The sequence below is a fragment of the Trichomycterus rosablanca genome, chromosome 6 (assembly GCF_030014385.1).
Source record: "Trichomycterus rosablanca isolate fTriRos1 chromosome 6, fTriRos1.hap1, whole genome shotgun sequence".
In the NCBI taxonomy this organism is placed as follows: Eukaryota; Metazoa; Chordata; class Actinopteri; order Siluriformes; family Trichomycteridae; genus Trichomycterus; species Trichomycterus rosablanca.
This window is the reverse complement of record NC_085993.1, coordinates 2,672,992-2,696,927: the sequence shown is the minus strand read 5'-3', so window position 1 is coordinate 2,696,927 and position 23,936 is coordinate 2,672,992. Positions and strand designations below refer to the sequence as shown.

The following is a 23,936-nucleotide window of genomic DNA, read 5'->3' as shown; positions in this document are numbered from 1 at the left end:
CTCGCTTATTGTTGACGTGCATTTTTGGACGTGGTATCATTAAACCTCTCGTCACTTCTTGTGTGTGTTTTCAAGACGAAATGTAGTCTGAGAGACCAGACAGGCTCGCCTGCGATTTTTCCCGGTGATGGTGTGTAGTGTGTGACCCCCTATTGCCGATCAGTCATGTAGTGTAAAATACTCCCGATTACAAGAGATCAAGTCGTGTAGTGTGAACTTGGCATAAGAAAAACACCATCTAACCCCAAAACCCACTTTTAATCCCCTGGAAATTCTTCGCCCATGGCCACATGGCATCATGGGATGCAGGGGAGCCACAATAATGGCGAGCCAACCAGTCACCACAGTATTCTTTTTTACTGTTCGCAAGAATGCAATAGTTCTAAATGTTCTTGCTAACAGTGCCTACAGCTTTAAATGCCCCCAAAGTCTCTTAATCTTTATAACACAACGTCTGGCTGGACCAAAAACAGCCAAACAGCCTCTTCCTGCATATGCAGTGAATCAACAGCATCACTACTTGGCATCTCGACCTCTTCTCCTCTCAGGAGGGAGGATTTCAGTTCTTGGATGCTAGTTACGGAAAACATCGTCACTTAAACAGAAAACATTCGATCGTGAGTGTGTGTTGCCCCTGCAGATTACACATCACGTCTACAGTCAGACAGAAAACATCTGGAGAGCGGGCCCGCCTTAGTGAGGGTTTAAAGTCGAGCAGCTGTAATAGCGAGAGGCACTCAGAGGTTCCGTGAGTCCAAGATGGATCCTGCGCTCGCTCTCCGTCTCCTGGCTCCTCTGCTGCTGGTGCCCGTCGCCCACGCCCAGCAGAACTACTACGGCGAGGAGTTCATCAACACGTGGCGCCAGGGCTTTAACTTCCAGTGCCCGCACGGAGAGGCGCTGGTGGCCGTCCGGAGCTACTTCCGCGAGGACGAGGGCTCGGATCGCCTGTGGAGCTTCGAGTGCCAGCCGACCCCCTCTACGCTGGGCGAGCCCAGTGCCTGCTGGTGGGATGATCTCAACATGGCTGGCATGGAGTGGTAAGTCTGAGAATTTGGTACCTGGTTTAAATATGGTGTAACAAAGCTGTTTGAAGTTGTTGGTGAATTATTGCAGTGTGCAGTAAAGTCTAGCTGCTGCATCTCTGGTGTGTTCTGTTAGAATGAGCTGAATGATTCGCTAGAATTGTCCATTGACACGTTCTTTGTTCTTCACTCAGCGTTTTAACCCTTTAAATTACTATTTTTTACTATTATTTACTGCAAAGAACACCTTACAACAGTTTAGTATATCACATATTACAAATCTCATCCAATAATATTTACTGCAGTTACACTTTTTAATAGTTTTTTTTTTATATTTCATACTACATTAATTATTTTATTTGTTGTTATACAATAATACTTGTGTAGTTTAATACTTTTTGCTTTAATGTATCTTAATGTCTATCTATCTATCAAGTCAAGTCAAATGTATTTATATAGCACTTTTTACAATAGACATTGTCTCAAAGCAACTTTACAAAATCCAGGACCAACAGATACACAAAACCCCTGTTGAGCAAGCCGAGGGCGACAGTGGCAAGGAAAAACTCCCTTAAAATCCCCTTCTATCTGTCTGTCTGTCTGTCTGTCTGTCTACCTACCTACCTACCTACCTACCTACCTACCTGTCTGTCTGTCTGTCTATCTATCTGTCTGTCTGTCTGTCTGTCTGTCTGTCCTATCTGTCTTTGTATCTGTATTTCTGTCTACTTGTCTATCTGTCTGTCTATCTATCTATTTAGGTATGAATTAGTAAAATGAATGAGAAACATATACATAAGATGTGGAATCAAAGTATATATATGCTTCATTTTAGTGGGGGACATGGCCGGACCGCAGGCAGGCCAGTCAAGCAACCGCTTTCTTTGATTACACTGTCATGTTTCTCAAAGTTAACACATTTAATGTTTTTTAGAGGTTCTCTTAATTAATATTTCAGCTATAGGACCTTGGCTGCCCAGCCGGGGAATCGAACCCGCTGTGCTGCCACCCATTTTCACTTTGAAGTTTTATTCCTATAAGACATTTTATACCAGATGAGATCTGCTTGTATTTTAAAATAGGAATCTGTAGGAATAAATGTATATCTATACTTGTCACGTTCTCATAAAAGATATTGTGTACACATTTATTCGAGCTGAACTAAAATCCATAACGATGATTCACCGCATTAAAGCTGTAAATTATAAATCACCTCTGGGGCCTAACAGAGAACATCTGGAGGACGAACAAAAATGTTCCCAGAGAGGCTTCAAGACAAACATCTGGAAAAATCTATAATCTTTTAAACAATCTGATCTCACGAATGTATATTTGTATGAATTTACAGTTTACAGTGTACAAACCTGATTCCAAAAATGTTGGGGTTCAATATTTTATTAATACAATCATGATTGAATTTCTCGTGGGTTTAAAAGCTGTTTTTGATAATCCTACAAACCTCTTAGTTTTATATGTTCTATATGGCCCCTGTCCCAACAATTTTGGACTGTAGTGCAGCCATCAAATTAGAAATGAGTGCATATTAGTGCATAAAATCAATTAAGTATTGTATTGTTTTTAGTTAAATACATGCAAAACACAGCTCACAAAGCACGTTTGCTTGGAGCTTTACCTAATATGCCAACAATTTTGTAACTGGGCTTGTATAGATGCTTGATAGATAAAAAAAAAATAGGTTTATTTATGTACAGTTGTCAATAGTTTGCACACACACACACACACACACACACACACATGTACAAACTCCATGTTCACTGTTGCTTGTCTGATCGTCCTCTTCATGATGCGCCGGACGTTTTTATTAGGGCCAGCTGTAACCTAGTGGTTAACCCAGTGATCAGAGGGTTGCTGGTTCAAGCCCACCACTGCCAGGTTGCTGCGGTTGGGCCCTTGAGCAAGGCCCTTAACCCTCAATTGCTCAGACTGTATATTGTAACTGTAATGTAAGTCGCTTTGGATAAAGGCGTCTGCTAAAAGCTTAAAATGTAAATGTAAATGAGACAGATCTGGACTGCAGGTAAGCCAGTCAAGCACATGCACTCTAGGTCTACGAAGCCTCACTGTCATATCATGTGCAGAATAAAGTCTGGCTGTCACAGGGTTTTTAAGGGATTTTTAAAAAGATCAACCCAATTGCAGGATAATTAGGCAAAAAATAAACAATTGGCAAAGAGACCGCTGTTTAATGTTTACTACTTTGTGATGGTTGTAGTCAGGTCAGTTTAAAAAGATGTTTTTGATAATCCCACAAACCTCCTAGTCTTATATTTTCTATATGGCTCTTGTGTCAATGTTTTTGGACTGTAGTGAAGCAATTAAATTAGAAGTTAGTGCATATTAGTGCATAAAATCAATTAAATCGATACGGATGATTATTAAATAGCTTCTACTTGTGTTGAATCACGTTTTTTTGTTGTTTTACCTAATATGCCGACTTTTTTTGGAACTGGGCTTGTATAGAAGGTTAATAGATTAAATAGGTTTATTTATGAGCAGTTGTTAATAGTTTGCACACATGTAAGTGACATATACAAACTCCATGTTCATTGTTGCTTGACTGGTCGCTGTCGTCTGATCGTCCTCTTCATGATGCGCAGGACGTTTTTAATAGGAGACAGATCTGGACTGCAGACAGGCCAGTCAAGCACATGCACTCCAGGTCTACGAAGCCACACTGTCATATCATGTGCAGAATAAAGCCTGGCTGTCACATGGTGTTAAAGGGATTTTAAAGGGATGAGCCCAATTGCCGGATAATTAAGCAAAAACTGGCAAAGAGAGCACTGTTTAATGTTTACTACTTTGTGATGGTTGTAGTGAGACTAGCCCTATTTATCTGGACACAGAGAAGCCACCAGCTTTACTTAATAATAATTACTAATTAATAATAATGACATTTTATTAACTAATGGTCCAAGGTGATGTATGCAAATTTTACTTTAACATTTATAGAAAAAATGACACAAACAATTTCTGAAGGAACTTAATATTGTAAAAGTGTGTTTTAATTATTTAGTCACAGAACAAGAACTCAGTGATTCATTTAGCGATTAAATAACTGAAATAAATGTTCAACTAAAATTGTAAAATTAATTTAATTCACCCCATATTTATTATAATCTCTTAATTATTCTATTTATTGTCTATTTTACCAGCGTTTATCCTCTTCAGTGAACTCAAGGATTCATTTATCAATTAAATATCCAAAATAAATGTTCAACTAAAACTTTAAATTCAATTTAATTCACTTCATATTTAGTATAATGTCTTAATTATTCTATTTATTGTTTATTTTACCACCGTTTATCCTCTTCAGTGAATTTAGTGATTCATTGATTCAGTGAACTCAGAGATTCAGTAAACCATTGAACAAGAACCCAGTGATTCATTTAGCGATTCAATAACTGAAATAAATGTTCAACTAAAACTGTCAAATCAATTTAATTCACCCCATATCTATTAGACACTCCTACCTAGTCGGTCCACCTTGTAGATGTAAAGTCAGAGACGATCGCTCATCTATTGCTGCTGTTTGAGTTGGTCATCTTCTAGACCTTCATCAGTGGTCACAGGACGCTGACCATGGGGCGCTGTTGGCTGGACATTTGTGGTTGGTGGACTATTATCAGTCCAGCAGTGACAGTGAGGTGTTTAAAAAAACTCCAGCAGCGCTGCTGTGTCTGATCCACTCATACCAGCACAACACACACTAACACACCACCACCATGTCAGTGTCACTGCAGTGCTGAGAATCATCCACCACCTAAATAATACATGCTCTGTGGGGGTCCTGTGGGGGTCCTGACCGCTGAAGAACAGCATGAAAGCAGGCTAACAAAGCATGCAGAGAAACAGATGGACTACAGTCAGTAATTGTAAAACTACAAAGTGCTACTATATGGTAAGTGGAGCTGATAAAATGGACAGTGAGAATAGAAACAAGGAGGTGGTTTTAATGTCATGGCTGAGTGGTGAGGGTGAGAGGAGTAATTGGGCGTGTCTGAGAGACTGAGAGACGCTTATAGTCTGGATTTAGCTCCATCTGATCTTCACATTTTTGGACGCTCAGAGAAGATTTAAAGGAAAAAAGATTTTCATGTGATGATGATGTGAAAGCAGCGCTGCATCAGTGGCTACAAGCTCAACCAAAAACATTGTTTGCTGATGGCATTAAAAAGTTGATATGATAATAAATACTGTAGAGTTTAAAAAGTGTGGAAACTTGGAACGTGTAGCCCCGTAGGTCAAGTGGTTAAACGAGGGCGTATCAGATTGCATATTTGTTGGAAGAGTTTCTAGAATAAGATAACTTATATAGTAATAAAACCTCTATAAATCTTTGGCAATGTTTTAGTTTCATGTTGAGTTTAAACCCAACGCAAATGCAGAATTTATATCTGTAATATTTTCTCTGTCTTGCTTAGACGGATGGATGGATGGGATGAGGGCCAGTTGCTGTGGCAACAGCATCATTATTTATTTACTGTGAAGGAAAATACAGCTTAAAGCCAACCGAACCCGCCTGAAATGAGCCCGACAGGTTAGGCCAGGACATCCAGTTTAATGGCCAGTCAATTACTGACCATTAAAACACACACACACACCTTAGGGGTTTTGTACCATGCCAAAGAGGAATATTTATGAGTAGAAATTGGCTGTGTACACCAGACAGGATTGGGTAAAAACATGCAAAACTCTCTAGGCAGCGCTAAAACAAAAGATGTCTGGTGTCCAGTCGGGGATTGTAATATGTGTATTGATATTATTTATTCTACATCCTGGTTCTAATTCTTATTGACTATAAGTGGTGAGATTTCTGTGCACAGATAAATAGGGCTAGTTTGACTGCAACCATTACAAAGTATTAAACATTAAACAGTGGTCTCATTGCAAAGGTTGGAAGAAAATCCCAAAAATTTCACCTAATGCTAGGACAAATAGACAGACAAACAGACAGACAGACAGCCATATAGACAGACAGACAGATAGACAGACAGACTGATAGATAGAGTCATGGACAGACAGACATATAGACAGACAGATAGAAAGACAGACAGACATATAGATAGATAGATAGATCACAGGTTGCACCAGTTTAAAACGTTCTACAATAAACAGGTGAGTTGGTAACAGGTGAGGGAATCACTGCTGTGTATAAAAGGATTCACCAAAGAGTCATTCTGGGGTACAGGTAGGGCAAGGGTGAGCTGCTGTTGTGATAAATATAGTCACATGGGCTCGGGAGTAATTTCGGAAAACTGTTGTCACTTAGCGTAGTCAACCACGGCACCAAGAAATGAGCTCGAAGATCTCTCACAAAGAAAAACCTCTTACATTAATTCTTTTATTTATTCTGCTCATCTCAGATGGGTAAAAAGACCTGCAGACCTCCACTCCTGACCGAGGAGGCCATTACCGACCCCCCCACTCCCACCATCTGACCTGTCTGCACTATCGACTGTTTTTTTTCACCTGCACAATTTGGGTTAATCTGTAGATCCGTATAGTGGACAGAGCGTCACGGATCTCCGTTATCCCCCAAATGATCAACCAGGAAAGGTGATAATGCAGCAGTTTTCCCCCTATGGCCCTCCCTCTCCGTGTGGGCACCAGGCTCCCTGAGTACCCAGCACGCTTTGTTTTGATGCAGTGATGGTGAAACTTTACATTGGAAGCTGAAAATGATCTTTTTTCCTCTTATCATTTATAGCTGCTGAACTGGTTAGAATTTAAAGCACCCCGGGTTGCCAGTCATTTAAAAATTGTTTAAAAATGAGGATGATTAGAGCTGTGAACCATCAGTGCAGCCCGTCCCTCACAGCTTTCCACAGTGGGTATGGAACATCTCTGGTTAATCTTAGATGGCATGTTATTGTTGTAGATAATGAAGAACAGCGCTCTGTAACACAGAGAGAACCACTTCAGTCCAGGCTTCAGAATAAACACCGCTCAGCTCCAGGCTTAAGTGCCTGTAAATCACAAAGCCTTTATGTATCGAATCAGAACTTTTTATTCAGTGCCACAGAGTCCTGGGTTCCTGGAAACCTTAGTTCGATCCTCAGAAGTTCCTGTGTGTGATGAGTTTCACATGTTCTCCCTCTGTTCATCGGTGTTTCGCACCTCTTTAAAGCATCCAGACGGTGGATTGGCTGCTCTAGTGAGTACATGAGTAAAAGTGTGAGTGTGTTTTAACCTGCAATGGATAACGGGGTTGGTAAAATTAGGTACATTAGGAGAACATGCAAACTCCACACAGAAAGGACACAGACCGCTTCTCCTGGGAATTGAACCCAGGACAGACAGACAGACAGACAGACAGACAGACAGACAGACAGAAAGAGACAGACAGACAGATAGATAGATAGATAGATAGATAGATAGATAGATAGATAGATAGATAGATAGATAGATAGATAGATAGATGATAGATAGATAGATAGATAGATAGATAGATAGATAGATAGATAGATAGATAGATAGATAGATAGATAGATAGATAGATAGATAGATAGATAGATAGATAGATAGATAGATAGATAGAGACAGACAGACAGACAGATAGACGAAAGATAGATAGATAGATAGATAGATAGATAGATAGATAGATAGATAGATAGATAGATAGATAGATAGATAGATAGATAGATAGATAGATAGATAGATAGACGGGCAGACAGACGGGCAGACAGACAGACAGATAGATAGACGGACAGACGGGCAGACAGACGAATAGATAGACAGACGGGTAGACAGATAGATAGACAGACAGACGGACAGACAGACGGGCAGACAGACAGACAGACAGACAGACAGACAGACAGATAGATAGATATTATTGTAGATATAGATAGATAGACAGACAGACAGCTAGACAGACAGACAGGAATGTAGGTAGCTAGACAGACAGACAGACAGATAGATAGATAGATAGATAGATCACTGTATTAATCCCAAAGGGAAAGTAAAGCATTACAGCAGCTCATAGATAGATGTTAGAAACTATAATAAGTAAGTAAATATTACTGCACTTGTAGGTAATAAATATAAATATAATAATGTATATTGTAGCATGGCTGAAGACGTGGTAATGGTGTGGTAGTGTGTGTTATGTTAGTAGGGGTCAGTTAGACACTGCAGAAGCTGCTGATTGTCCCCTAGTGATCTGTTTCCATTGAATGAGAAATCAGCAACCGGTCTGATGATCTGTTAACCTATATCTACAAACACACACACACACACACACACACGTCATTGGTTCAGTAAACACGCTCAAAACGATGTAATCCTGAGCAACTTAGGCTACTTTAAATATTAAATATTTAACCATTTATGACAGAAAATGTGAGAAGCTGCCGGGTCCATGTTAGCATGTCGTCGATGCCCTTATTGTGCAGAGGTGGTGACCTTTAACTATTCTGTGTGGTTGTGTTGTTGCTACAGAGTCGCTGTGTTGTTGCACTAATAAATCCATGTGATGGTTATAGTGGTAGTGCTGGTGTATTAGGTGTGTGTGTGTGTGTGTGTGTGCACTAGTGAGCAGGTAGGCAGATCTATCTATCTATCTATCTATCTATCTATCTATCTATCTATCTATCTATCTATCTATCTATCTATCTATCTATCTATCTATCTATCTATCTATCTATCTATCCATTTACATTTTCAGCATTCAGCAGATGCCTTTATCCAAAGTGACTTACATTACAGTTACACTGTACAGTCTAAGCAATTGAGGGTTAAGGGCCTTGCTCATGGGCCCAACAGCAGCAACCTGGCAGTGGTGGGGCCCGAACTAACAACCTGGTCCAGTACCTTAACCGCTAGGATACAACTGGTCCTATATAACTTTATATACATTTATATGACATTTTGTGGCTAAGTGGGTAGCACTGTTGCCTCACAGCAAGAAGGTCCTGGGTTCGATCACTAGGTGGGGCGGTCCGGGTGCTCCGGTTTCCTCCCACAGTCCAAAGACGTGCAAGTGAGGTGAATTGGAGATACAAAATTGTCCATGACTGTGTTCGATATAACCTTGTGAGCTGATAAACCTTGTGTAATGAGTAACTACCGTTTCCTGTCATGTATGTAAACAAAGTGTAACCAAAACATGACGTTAAAACCTAATAAACAAATAAACAAACATATGACATTTTTACATTTACATTTTCGGCATTTAGCAGACGCCTTTATCCAAGGCGACTTACAGTACACAGTGTGAGCAATACTGGACCAGGTTGCTGGTTCAAGCCCCACCACTGCCAGGTTGCTGCTGTTGGGCCCTTGAGCAAGGCCCTTAACTCTCAATTGCTCAGACTGTATACTGTAACTGTAATGTAAGTCACTTTGGATAAAGGAGTCTGCTGAATGCTGAAAATGTAAATGGTGGGGTTTAAACCAGCAACCTTCTGCTTACTAGTCCAGTACCTTAACCGCTAGGCTACAGCTGCCCTAAAAATTGGGACAGAGGCATGTTTACCACAGTGATATATGACCTTTCTTATTAATTAAATTTTTTATTTACATTTGAGGCCTAAAATTATGACTGAATAACTGAAAATTTGAGCAATTAAGTATTAAAGGGGTCCAATAGTGGCACCGACAACCTTCTGATTGCAAGTCCAGTACCTTAACCGCTGATACTGATCAGGCTGATACTGATCAGAAATGCTGGATCATATTACATTTTACCACCATAACAGTACATTTGGTGGAGCTTGATTGCTTAGAGTCTTGATTACTCCAGGGATGTCTGGTTCAGTGCTGAGTATTGGTTGATAAATCTATAAAAGCTATAAATATCTTAAACACATTACTAATAACATGATTTAGTACAGTTTTATGTGTTCCTTTCAGTAGCAGGAAGCAAAATACACCGACGAGGCATAACATTATGACCACTAGGAAGGCAGTGTGATGCTTTGGGCGATGTTCTGCTGGGAAACCTTGGGTCCTGCCATCCATGTGGACGTTACTTTGACACTTCGCACCTACCTAAGCATCGTTGCAGACCATGTTCACCCTTTCATGGAGACGGTATTCCCTGATGGCTGTGGCGCCCTGCCACAAAGCTAAAATGCTTCAGAAATGGTTTGAGGAGCACAACAATGAGTTTGAGGTGTTGACTTGGCCTCCAAATTCCCCAGATCTCAATCAAATCGAGCATCTGTGGGATGTGCTGGACAAACAAGTCCGATCCATGGAGGCTCCACCTCACAACTTACAGGAGTTAAAGGATCTGCTGCTGACATCTTGGTGCCAGATACCACAGCAAACATTCCGGGGTCTAGTGGAGTCCATGCCTCAACGGCACAATATTAGGATATGCCTAATCATGCCTAATGTTATGCCTAATCGGTGTATATATTATATTGATTTATAATTTAGTAAACATGCTGTATTGTATTGATACTGATCTTATAAATGCACTAACATGCTGATAAGGTCCAAACACGAGCTACTTACGTACAGCAGTAAAGACATGAATGAATATTAGTCCAGTTATGATTACAGCACAGAGCTACAGCATCGCTGGCAGGTGGGTGACATTAAAAATACATTAATACGCTCAGATGCCAGTTTATCAAGCACTGAATATTTCATTAAGCATCTGTAAACAGACGTGGCCAAAATGTTAGCGCCCTTCTTCTCCAAATTACGTGTACTGGACTTAATGGCTGAAGTGAATTGTATTAAATATCATTTATGTCTCCTTAAATAGAGCAGAAATTTTACTTTAAATTTAGATTAGATCAGATTCAACTTTATTGTCATTATGCACAGTAATCAAGTACAAAGCCAACGAAATGCAGTAGCATCTAACCAGAAGTGCAAGATAGAGATTATATACATATAATACACATTTAAAGTGTATAAGTGACCAGATAAGTGAAATGAGGAGACATATAAGAATATTAAGAATATTAAACAGATAATGTTGATATATATAGACTATAGACTATTATGTATTTACAGAGTAATGGAATGTGACTAAAGTGGCTACATGAATGGGTAATGAATGAGAACTAATTCAGGACTAAAGATCTAATTTAAAATATTAAAATAAAAGAAAATAGCACAGATTAAATGATTAGGACCCTTCACTTCTTTTTGTAGTTAGAAGTAATGACAGCAATCAAGCATTTTCTGCCCACAACAGAACGTAAATTGAACAAAGCTACTGGGATTTGTGAGGGAATGAGATTGAAAAATATTCCTGCCATTCCAGCCATATTAGCAACTAGTTGGAACACTGACAGATCCTAACATTACACAAAACCAGTGTGTGAAATATGTATGTTTATTTATAATTTTACATCAGTATGTTATTGTAATACACTCCTCTGTGTTCCAGCCCTCTCAAGTTTGAGGATTACTGTCTTCCATTTGCAAGTTTCAGCTTTATTTACACATTACAATGAACCGCACTGTTACAGAAGGTGGCTCGATGATGTTTTGGGGTTGCTTTGCTGCCTCAGGCAGAACACAATAAAGTTAAAAGAGTTTTGAGACATACCAAAATGTACAGCCAGTTGTCAGAAAGCTGTGTTTCAGATTCAGATCAGGACTCTGTGCAGGCCATTTCAGAGCACCTTGGGTACTTTTTTATCTTTGTTTCGAGTTGTCATCCTTAAGGAAGACCAAAGAACTGTGACTGAAGCACAGCTTTCTGACAATTGGCTGTACATTCCAGTCCAACATGCCTTAAAACTCTTTTAACTTTATTTTGTCCTGCACGGAATGAAGGCACCGATTGCCCGAGACAGCAAAGCAACCCCAAAACATCATTGAGCCGCCTGCTGTAACAGTGCGGTTCCTGCTAGGTAAACCCCGCTTGGTTTGAATGGCCTGAGGCTGACTGTGTTAGCTTAGTAAGCTAAATGACAATGTCCGTCTAAGTAGTGCGTCTAAATACACGGTTTCATACGTGGCACGGCCATTATGTATTTATGTATCAAACGAAGCCAGAGTTGAAATTCGGTAACTACGTTAAAGAGAGGGAGAGAGAATATCATGTGATTCAGGCTTCAGTAAAAACACGGCTTAGCTATGTTTGTTTATTTGTTTATTAGGATTTTAACGTCATGTTTTACACTCTTTGGTTACATTCATGACAGACACATGGTAGTTAATCGTTACACAAGTTTCATCACTTCTCAAGGTTATATCGAACACAGTCATGGACAATTTTGTATTGCCAATTCACCTCACTTGCATGTTTTTGGACTGTGGGAGGAAACCGGAGCACCCGGAGTAAACCCACGCAGACACGGGGAGAACATGCAAACTCCACACAGAAAGGACCCGGAACGCCCCACCTGGGATTCGAACCCAGAACCTTCTTGCTGTGAGGCGACAGTGCTACCCACTTAGCCACCGTGCCGCCCCGCTTAGCTATGTGGCTACCATGTGTCCGGTTAAAAGTCACCAGAATATGATTTTATTTTACGATCACATCATGCACAAGGAGTTTATTTTGAAATAATTGTAAGATTATTTCTCACCACAGTAAGACTAAAGGGAGCCAGACGAGGGTAATACGTTCAGCTTCTGTGTCGCGTCTGCTCGGTTTGCATGGACGGGGACGTCGTGCCATGTGGGATTATCCTAAAAAGGCGCCGTGGGTCCCGGAGGAACGCTTCAGCAGGTACTCTCCTGCTCGGAGGGCACGCAGTTAATTGGGCTCAGTGTACACCTCACTGATTTTCCTCCTCAAATCTGCCCACTGTGGGAGTTCTGTGGGAGTTTTCCTTTGAGCCGGTGCCACGCAGTCTCGACCTCCCGCCGCCTGCCAGGCCAGATGGGGCGAACAAGGTACCCGCTGGGATTTGTCGATTAAAGGTCAGATTGTAAATCGGCTGCTCTTAATACAACGTGACTGTAATGCGCTCTCAGAAATGATCTTTATCACTGTTAGTACACATGGAGACACATTATTAGTGGCCGTACTAATTATATTCGTGCAACTCTCGTTTTTTGTGGCACCTGCTAGTTATTAGGCATTAATAATGAATTATAACAGTGTTATAAAGCAGCAGATCTCAACATTTCTTTTCTGCGACCCCCAGAATTTCTTTTCTGTGACTATTCCACTATAAAGGTATATACACTGACCAGCCATAACATTAAAACCACCTCCTTGTTTCTACACTCACTGTCCATTTTATCAGCTCCACTTACCATATAGAAGCACTTTGTAGTTCTACAATTACTGACTGTAGTCCATCTGTTTCTCTGCATGCTTTGTTAGCCCCCTTTCATGCTGTTCTTCAATGGTCAGGACCCCCACAGGACCACCACAGAGCAGGTATTATTTAGGTGGTGGATCATTCTCAGCACTGCAGTGACACTGACATGGTGGTGGTGTGTTAGTGTGTGTTGTGCTGGTATGAGTGGATCAGACACAGCAGCGCTGCTGGAGTTTTTAAACACCGTGTCCATTCACTGTCCACTCTATTAGACACTCCTACCTAGTCGGTCCACCTTGTAGATGTAAAGTCAGAGACGATCGCTCATCTATTGCTGCTGTTTGAGTCGGTCGTCTTCTAGACCTTCATCAGTGGTCACAGGACGCTGCCCACGGGGCGCTGTCGTCTGGATATTTTTGGTTGGTGGACTATTCTCAGTCCAGCTCTGACAGTGAGGTGTTTAATAACTCCAGCAGCGCTGCTGTGTCTGATCCACTCATACCAGCACAACACACACTAACACACCACCACCATGTCAGTGTCACTGCAGTACTGAGAATGATCCATCACCTAAATAATACCTGCTCTGTGGTGGTCCTGTGGGGGTCCTGACCATTGAAGAACAGGGTGAAAGGGGGGTAACAAAGCATGCAGAGAAACAGATGGACTACAGCCAGTAATTGTAGAACTACAAAGTGCTTCTATATGGTAAGTGGAGCTGATAAAATGGACAGTGAGTGTAGAAACAAGGAGGTGGTGGTAGGAGCTTCATCACCTTGGTCTAATTTAGCGAGATCCACATCTACACCTGAATCTGAATCATCTGTAGTTGCCGCTTGTTTGCCTTCGCACTTTTGAAGTGGGCAAATCAAACGTGTGCATTCTCAAAGGTCCAACGTAGACTATAGGTAGTTTTAAACAGATTTATGACATCACAAGAGATCTGACATGTGCTAATAGCTTACTGATTTCCCGTCCCATCTCAATCAAATGCAAAAGGACCCTCCACCAAGCTCACTGAGGCACCCTGAACATTAACTAAATACATTGAAGTGTGACAATTTTAACAGAGAATGGTGTAAATTTTTATTTTGATACAAAAAAAATGACTTAAGTAAGCTAATTTATTTTTATATATATATATATATATATATATCAAATTCTTTATTTATTGACATTCAACATCACAGAAACAAACTATTTTCTGGGTTTTCTACACTCTTTTCAACATTTCCTTCCCCTTTCCCTCCAGTAAGATAATTTCTAACTGTCTTAAACTGTATAACGTGTACTACCCGGGGCCAGAGGTTTATTGACACCACTGGGAATGCAGTAATTGTATAAGGTATTGAGAACAGTTGTATGTGGTTTAGGATGCAGCAAAAATGTTTCATATTTAACATTTAACAGTTAATAATCCACACTTCCAGCCAGATTTAAGTTCCAAACTCTCTATGTAGAATCTGATTTAAGTCTATGTGGAGTGTCAATGAGTAAGGGCGCATTCACATAAGAAGTGACTACAACACGAATAACCATCAGTGTGGAATAAGCGTCAGATCCAGTGTTACAGCTCCACATGTATCTGTGTTTATCTGGATTTTCCTCCCTGTTTCACTTTTAAACTTTTGTTACAGCTCCAGCTTCTGAGCAATTTTGAGAATCAGAATCAGCTTCTCCCAGAGTCTAAAACGTTTCTGGTTCAAAATAAAGCTTAACGTGGTTTAATGTAGTAAAAGAAGGAGACAGGAGCACTAAACTTCTCTTCATTATTACTGCTCATAAGTTCCTCCACTAATCACATTCCTCACTCGCTGTTTTCCTACAATAAGTCATGGTAAGTTTAGTTTGTACGGCCACATCATATCAAACAGTTTGTCTCATTGGAGGAGCTTTGAAATGGTCAGTGGCAAGCTGGGTCAAAGTTCAATCAGGTGATTGAGCATTGTGGCAAGCGCAAAAATCAGGAGCCCAACGTGGACATAAAAGACAATGGCACAGCTGGCGCAAAAGCGGTTTTGCCACTTCTTATGTGAATGCACCCTAGTGACAGGCATGTGCCCTGTCCAGGGTCTGTTCCTGTCTTGCACCCGGTGATAACCCTTGATCCCCTCTGATATCTTTCTATAATAAAACACTAGGCTGAATGACTGAATGATTTAAAACATGATTGGTAGCCTAGTGGTTAAGTTACTGGACTGGTAATGGAAGGGTCAATGGTTCAAGCCCCACCACTGTCAGGTTGCCACTGTTGGGCCCTTGAGCAAGGCCCTTAACCCTTAATTGCTTATACTGTATACTGTCACAGTACTGTAAGTCGCTTTGGATGAAAGCGTCTGCTAAATGCTGAAAATGTAAATGTTTATTTGTACCATTAATAAGCAGTACGTGACTCCATACAGTGCATGCAACTGGACACTTTCATGTCATGACAGGATAGAGCCCTAAATTGATTCATTTAATCGATAACACAGACTTACAATCTTCTTTAAGCTCCAAAATGACCTTACACTAACAGACCCCTTGACGGAGGAGGTGGGGCGAAGAGAAGAGCGGAGCTTCTTGCGCGGTTTTCCATAAATACAGGTCTGTTGATGCTTGCCGCTTGTGTACGGTCCATACTGGATGTTGTCATCACAACAGAGCTGCCACCATCGGGCCACCAGCAGCTCAGACACATTGTCATGACAACGCTGACGCCATGAGGATTGGCTCCACCGTCAGGAGAGGGTTTGGCTTCTCTCGGTGGAGGTGCAAATTTAAGAAAGTGCTTTTGGTGCATGAAGGGTGAAGGGAGGAAATGAGACCCTCTCCTAAGACCACTGATGATTCAGAGCATGGATCAGTGAGCACTGGTGTAAACAATGATCATTTATACAACCCCAAATCAGAAAAAGTTGGGACAGCATGGAAAATATGAACAATAATAAGAACACAGATTTTCTTACATTTACTTTGACTTTTATTTGATGTCAGACAGGATGAACCTGAGATATTTCATCTTTTATCTGCTCAACTTCATTTCATTTATTATTAAACATCCATTCCTGCATTTCAGGCCTGCAACACATTCCAAAAAAAGTTGGGACAGTAAAGCATTTACCACTTTGTAATGCTGGCATTCCTTTTTACCACTTAAAAGATGTTTTGGCACCGAGGAGACAGAGTGATTTAGTGTTTCAGCTTTTATTTTGTCTCGTTCTTCCTGCAAACACGTCTTAAGATGTGCAGCAGTACGGGGTCGGTACAGGTCAGGACTGCAGGCAGGCCAGTCCAGTACTCGTACCCTCTTCTTCCGCAGCCACGCCTTTGTAATGTGTGCAGCAGGTGGTTTTGCATCGTCTTGTTGAAAAATGCTGGACGTCCCTGGAAAAGACGACGTCTTGAAGGCAGCACATGTTGCTCTAAGATCTCAATGTACTTTTCTGTATTAATGCTGCAACACAGAGTGTAAATGACCTTTACCAAGAGCACTGACACGCCCCCATACCATGACAGACCCTGGTACTGACACGCCCCCATACCATGACAGACCCTGGTACTGACACCCCCCCATACCATGACAGACCCTGGTACTGACACCCCCCCATACCATGACAGACCCTGGTACTGACACCCCCCATACCATGACAGACCCTGGTACTGACACGCCCCCATACCATGACAGACCCTGGTACTGACACGCCCCATACCATGACAGACCCTGGTACTGACACACCCCCATACCATGACAGACCCTGGTACTGACACACCCCATACCATGACAGACCCTGGTACTGACACAGCCCCATACCATGACAGACCCTGGTACTGACACGCCCCCATACCATGACAGACCCTGGTACTGACACGCCCCCATACCATGACAGACCCTGGTACTGACACGCCCCCATACCATGACAGACCCTGGTACTGACACACCCCCATACCATGAAAGACCCTGGTACTGACACACCCCCTTACCATGACAGACCCTGGTACTGACACACCCCCATACCATGACAGACCCTGGTACTGACACAGCCCCATACCATGACAGACCCTGGTACTGACACGCCCCCATACCATGACAGACCCTGGTACTGACACCCCCCCATACCATGACAGACCCTGGTACTGACACACCCCATACCATGACAGACCCTGGTACTGACACACCCCCATACCATGACAGACCCTGGTACTGACACACCCCCATACCATGACAGACCCTGGTACTGACACGCCCCCATACCATGACAGACCCTGGTACTGACACACCCTCATACCATGACAGACCCTGGTACTGACACACCCCCATACCATGACAGACCCTGGTACTGACACACCCTCATACCATGACAGACCCTGGTACTGACACACCCCCATACCATGACAGACCCTGGTACTGACACACACCCATACCATGACAGACCCTGGTACTGACACACCCCCATACCATGACAGACCCTGGTACTGACACCCCCCCATACCATGACACACCCTGGTACTGACACACCCCCATACCATGACAGACCCTGGTACTGACACACCCTCATACCATGACACACCCTGGTACTGACACAGCCCCATACCATGACAGACCCTGGTACTGATACACCCCCATACCATGACAGACCCTGGTACTGACACCCCCCCATACCATGACAGACCCTGGCACTGGGACTCCCACTGATTCCTGTCTGTCAGTCCTTTGTTTGTCTCTACTTGCTTTTTTACTGGCGTTGTTTTGTTCTGGTTCATTGCAGGCACCGCTGGTAAAGAGTGGTGGTGGGGTGTAGGGGAGTGTATCTATCACAAGTGTCCTCCTAGGTCTGGGGTTTTGTCCATGCCTGGTGTGTTGAGTCTTTGCAGTTGCCCACTGGGTTCCTCTGTCTGGTTCTCTTGGTTTACATTTACAATTCAAGGCTTGCTCCGGGGTCCAACAGTGGCAACTTTGCGATAACAGGGGTTGAACTGGAAACCTGATTACAACTCCAGTATTTTAATCACTGACCTACCATTATCTCTGGTGAGCTTTTGTGTTGCAGCTTGCTGGTGGACTGAGTAGCTGGCAGGTTGCTTTCAAACACTTGTTTCCTCAAGTCTGTCACTTAGTTTTCTTGTTGCCTGTCATGTTAAGAGTCTTTTTAGAAATAAAATATTAAAATCTACTATTATTTGTCATATATGTACATTTAGTCTATACATTCTAAAAAAGAAGAAGTTCTTCAAGTGTTCTGTACTATATATATAAATATATACACTGATCAGCCATAACATTAAAACCACCTCCTTGTTTCTACACACACTGTCCATTTTATCAGCTCCACTTACCATATAGAAGCACTTTGTAGTTCTACAATCACTGACTGCAGTCCATCTGTTTCTCTGCATGCTTTGTTAGCCCCCTTTCATGCTGTTCTTCAATGGTCAGGACCCCCACAGGACCCCCACAGAGCAGGTATTATTTAGGTGGTGGATGATTCTCAGCACTGCAGTGACACTGACATGGTGGTGGTGTGTTAGTGTGTGTTGTGCTGGTATGAGTGGATCACCTCACTGTCACTGCTGGACTGAGAATAGTCCACCAACCAAAAAAACATCCAACCAGCAGCGCCCTGTGGGCAGCGTCCTGTGACCACTGATGGTCAGCACCAATAGATGAGCGATCGTCTCTGACTTTACATCTACAAGGTGGACCGACTAGGTAGGAGTGTCTAATAGAGTGGACAGTGTGTGGGCACGGTGGTTAAAAACTCCAGCAGCGCTGCTGTTTCTGATCCACTCATACCAGCACAACACACACTAACACACCACCACCATGTCAGTGTCACTGCAGTGCTGAGAATCATCCACCACCTAAATAATACCTGCTCTGTAGGGGTCCTGTGGGGTCCTGACCATTGAAGAGCAGGGTGAAAGCAGGCTAAAAAAGTATGTAGAGAAACAGATGAACTACAGTCAGTAATTGTAGAACTACAAAGTGCTTCTATATGGTAAGTGGAGCTGATAAATGGACAGTGAGTGTAGAAACAAGGAGGTGGTTTTAATGTTTAACTGATCAGTGTACATATTTACATACAATTCGATTCCCAGGTGAAGCGTCTGGGTCCTTTCTTTGTGGAGTTTGCATGTTCTCCCTGTATATCTCATGTTTATCTCATGTTCTTGGTTGTCTCTCCATGCAGGACGTCCACGTGCAGTGACAATGGAATCGTGGCTGGAGTGAAGAGCGAGTACTTCCCTGCGGTTCTTGATCGTGAGTGGCGGTTCTACTGCTGCCGCTACAATCGCAGATGCCCTTACTCGTGCATGTGAGTAGTTCCAGTAGTTCCAGTAACAAACTAATGGGATACGTTATTTGTTTCTGCTCTACTACAAAATAATTATTCTTTGATCAATACATTACTAATGTCTGCAATGTTAATCCACCTACTGAATGCAATTCAAATGAAAGTGGTGCTTATCACTCACTCGCAAGTAAAATATAATATAATATTATAACAAGTACAAATGTTATCATTTGTAGCTGCAGGCTGCACGTTCTTTAATAAACTAAGCAAACTAAATGTTATTAAACATCCAGTTAAGCTGGTTTAATTATACACACACACACACACACACACTCATACATAGCACACAGCACACACACACACACACACACACACACACACACTGCTGTTGCAGTAATAGCAGTAACAGCTCTCTTAATTTGTAATCATGGCAAGCGTTCAACAATATTCCATTTGCTCCTGCCGACAAAGCTGACGAGCTCTAATTTAGAAAAGATCTAGCGCTGATAAACAAAGACTTATTTCATCGCATGTCGGTCCCTGACCAAAGTAAAAACGAATGCGTGGATCCATGATGTGATACAGAACAGAGGCAGAATGTGCATTTAATCACCAGAAGAGAAAATAATAATAAGACAGTTACGCAATCTTAAAATGGGTTTAAATGTGCAACTGAGCAATACTATTATTATTATAACAGCTATTAGCATTATTAACCATGTATACAAGTGCAATAAATATGTTTATTTGTTTGAAGAAATGTTGAAATAGAACTTGTTAGCAGGTCAAACACATTGTAAACAGCACTAGGGTCCTGGAGACATGGGTTCAACCCTAATTTCTAATTAATGTTGTTCTGTTTAGGGTGCTTAACCCACCATGACCCTGAGCAGAGTGTTATTTCTAGGGCCGTACTAAATTCACAGGAAAATGTGCTTAATTTCTTGGACTTCACAGATTTCACAGATTTTTAAATGAAAGAGCCACATATCACAGCAGTCTTTAAATTACAATCATAAATCTTATGATAGAATAAATAGAAGAAGAAAATAGATAGACTTTATTTGTCATATATACATATACAGGTGTACAGTACAATGAAATTCTTTCTTCGCATATCCCAGCTTGTTTGGAAGCTGTTTTGGGGTAAGAGCGCAGGGTCAGCCATCGTAAGGCGCCCCTGGAGCAGACAGGGTTAAGGGCCTTGCTCAAGGACCCAACAGTGGCTGCATATCAGAGCCTGGATTTGAACCGCCAATCTTCCGGTTGATAGCCCAAAGCACTACCCACTAGGCTACCACTGTCCCGAAGAAGCTACAATACATGGCACAGCTACCTTAATAGTTTAAGTCAATTCAAATGTATTTATATAGCGCTTTTTACAGTGGACATTGTTTCAAAGCCACTTTACAGAATCCAGGACTGACAGACCAAAAACCCCTATTGAGCAAGCCGAGGGCGACAGTGGCAAGAAAAAACTCCCTTAAAATTACAGAAAGAAACCTTGAGAGGAACCAGACTCAGCAGGGACCCATATCCTCCTTGGGTAGCCTGGAGAATAATTTAAATAAATAAATGAACAGGATTTACACAAATCATACAAACACAAAATTAAATTGAACTGAACGTTATAACTAGCAAAATATATATATATAATTGTTCTTCATTGTTCAGTTCAGTCTGTGATAAAGTCCGTTGTAAGTTCTGGATATTTTTGGTGCAAACACACCAGGCTTCCGTCACATCTAGTAGGAGCAGCATTGTTGGCTCGACTTGCAGTCTTTCACCCAGAGAGTAGCTTTAGACTCCAGCACCTCTAATTATTACAGCAGAACTAAGTTTGCTTGTTTAGTTTGGAAAGACGAATCAAAAGCCTGAGTATGTTTTCAATCTAGGCTTGAACATTGAGACGTGTCTGAGTCCCGGGCAGAGGCAGGAAGATTATTCCAAAGTTGTGGAGCTTTGTAAGAAAATGCTCTTCCACCAGCCGTGATCTTTTTCATTCTAGGAACTATAAGTAACCCTGCATCTTGTGAGCGAAGTGGACGTGCTGGGTTGTAGTGCTCAATAAATTCACTCAGATACTGTGGAGCCAGACAATGTAGCGCTTTATAAGTTAGTAGAAGTATTTTGAAGTTCCCTTGTAACGACGAAAATACTTGTCGTGTTTTATCCCCCCCTCTGCGTCCAGAGAATTGTTTGTTAGTTTTCCAAACTCAGTTACCCCAGTCATGTTTGCTGAGTTTATAAAGTAAGAAATAAACAAACTATTGGGAGCAGAATACTTTACTGGCTTGTTCTTTTGAGGTGCAGCATAAACCACACAGAGATGATCACGTGTGTAGAGAAGCGACACTTCTACATTGATTATGGAATCCACAAAGGGACAAAATGCCTCATAATGTAAACACACATCAAACATTGTCAGCACATGACACCACAGAAAAGTCTTTTATACTAACTAAATTGCCGTAGGATTGCTAGGACGCCTCATAGAGCAGATTAACCAGTAAACGTGAGGGAATTGAATGCCACACGAACAAATTAAATTGCTAAACACAAACCCTAAATTTTGAATTCCAAATGGGAAAAGGCTCATTTCACGGCCCATGAATTAGGTAGGGCCTTAATTATTACATATGAATAATGAAAGGGATTTAATCATTTGTTTTAACTAGTAAAGATGCTAGTAGGTGCTGAATAGTTCATTTCAGGTCCTGTTTGCTCAATAAAGAGACCAATAACGTAAAGAATTTCCATCATTATCTCCTTCAGTAATCTCCTTATACATGTTTAACAGGAAGACCAACGACGTTCCTGAGTACATCAGGGAAGAGGGTGAGATGGTGATCCCGGGATATGGTTACTTCATTAGGGGGGCGCAGACCACCTTCAGCGGGGTGCTCAGGTATATATACAAGTACCTCGGTGTAAAGTAATGACCTGTAATCTCTGTAACTCGATTTAAACATGAAAAACGTGCACTGGCGTCTGCTGTGTTGCAGGGATCGGCAGTGGAAGTACATCTTGTGCAGGATGACGGATTTCGATTGTGAATTCGAGAATTTATAATCCACCCGTGTGTTCAGCACCAGACCTTTATCCATGCATGCGCATCCCTCCTCTCGCATTAACAGATGCAGTACAGCCGTACGTGCAGTACGACGACGCGAAGATAAAAGATCGTCGTGTGAATTGATGTTACTTTTCTGTAATCTGTAATCCTGCATGCTTTAATATGTTTACACATCTATAGTTTTGTTTTTTGCTGTTTTTATTTGTAGTTTTGTGATGGAACAGTAACGTTAAATGTTAAATCTGAATCATTTGAATTAGATAATAGAGCTGAACAGTAAAGATTTTTTCTATGGCAATATTATCTGAAAGGGCGCTCGGGTGGCGCTTGCCCACTATTGCTGAGATCTGGGAACCCAGCCTGTCTCAGTCTCAGGAAGTCTCAGCTTGTACTATCGGCCGGTTTAATTCTCTTTATTTCAAAATGTTCTAAAATATTAATGAGGGCTGTTCAGCTTTATAGTGACTAAAAGTCTTGACACCTTCAGTATCTCCACTATGTCCAGTATCACCTTCATACTGTTATCATCATGTTATATTTGTACTAAATGTTTAAAATAGTAACATAACCAATAAAGCATTTGTACTTAAAGCTTCAGTGCTGGTGTGCAGTATGTGTTTTACATGTTTGTTTCTTATAGGAAGCTTAAAAATAAATGAAACTTACTTTAAGCAGTTATGATGCATTTAACTTGAACTGTCCTGCTGTGGGGCGGCACAACAAGAAGGACCTGGGTCTGGTCAACTGGAGCTACTAGAAATTGCCCTTTGTGTTTTTGACCCAATGAGTCAGACCCACAGCGATAAAGCGGTAATAAAACAATGAATGAATGAATGAATGAGTGAATGTATAGCTGTGTGTGTCAGTAACGTTATGTGTGTGTGTTGATCTGTTTATGTTATCACTGTGCGTAAGTGAATGAATTAAATTACAGGTTTGGTTCAATCCTAAGCCGGAATAAAAAGACTCGCTTTCTCTAAATACTCGAGTGTTTGAAAGAATTCCACTCACAGGATCAAGTCTCTTTATTTACTAAAGCGCAGTAAAGAGCCGCATCAAGCATTGTTCATAATCTGAAAATAAGGCCTTTAGTTACCGGCAACTTTTCCCAGCGAACCTTGTGGTTATTCAGACTATAAAAGACTTTCACAGAACTGAATGTGTAAACACGAGCACACCGGGGTAATACCTCAGAGATTAGCAGGTTATTTACTATGTACAGCAAATGAGAAGAAATTATAACGTTCCTACAAAAAAATCATAAGTTTCCCACACCTGCGAATTATGATGAATCCTGCTTGCAACTGGCTGGATGCTTCTATTTTATTCTACTGTCGTAATACCAGCCCGTTGC

General features: G+C 41.5%; 1 protein-coding gene across 1 annotated transcript; it reads left to right on the top strand.

Moving 5' to 3' along the window:
- Nucleotides 1–640: 640 nt before the first annotated feature.
- dpt (dermatopontin) lies at nucleotides 641–23,179 on the top strand. Its single transcript, XM_062996509.1, has 4 exons — nucleotides 641–1,040; nucleotides 19,402–19,527; nucleotides 22,307–22,414; nucleotides 22,512–23,179. Exons 1-4 carry the CDS (start codon nucleotides 760–762, stop codon nucleotides 22,576–22,578), a joined length of 582 nt encoding a protein of 193 aa, XP_062852579.1. The 5' UTR covers nucleotides 641–759; the 3' UTR covers nucleotides 22,579–23,179.
- The last annotated feature ends 757 nt before the right edge of the window (nucleotides 23,180–23,936 follow it).

Coding starts and splice junctions, on each gene's coding strand:
- dpt (XM_062996509.1), top strand. CDS start 760: ATGGATCCTGCGCTCGCTCTCCGTCTCCTGGCTCCTCTGCTGCTGGTG. Junction 19,528..22,306: donor AGATGCCCTTACTCGTGCAT/GTGAGTAGTTCC, acceptor CATGTTTAACAG/GAAGACCAACGACGTTCCTG. Junction 22,415..22,511: donor ACCTTCAGCGGGGTGCTCAG/GTATATATACAA, acceptor GCTGTGTTGCAG/GGATCGGCAGTGGAAGTACA.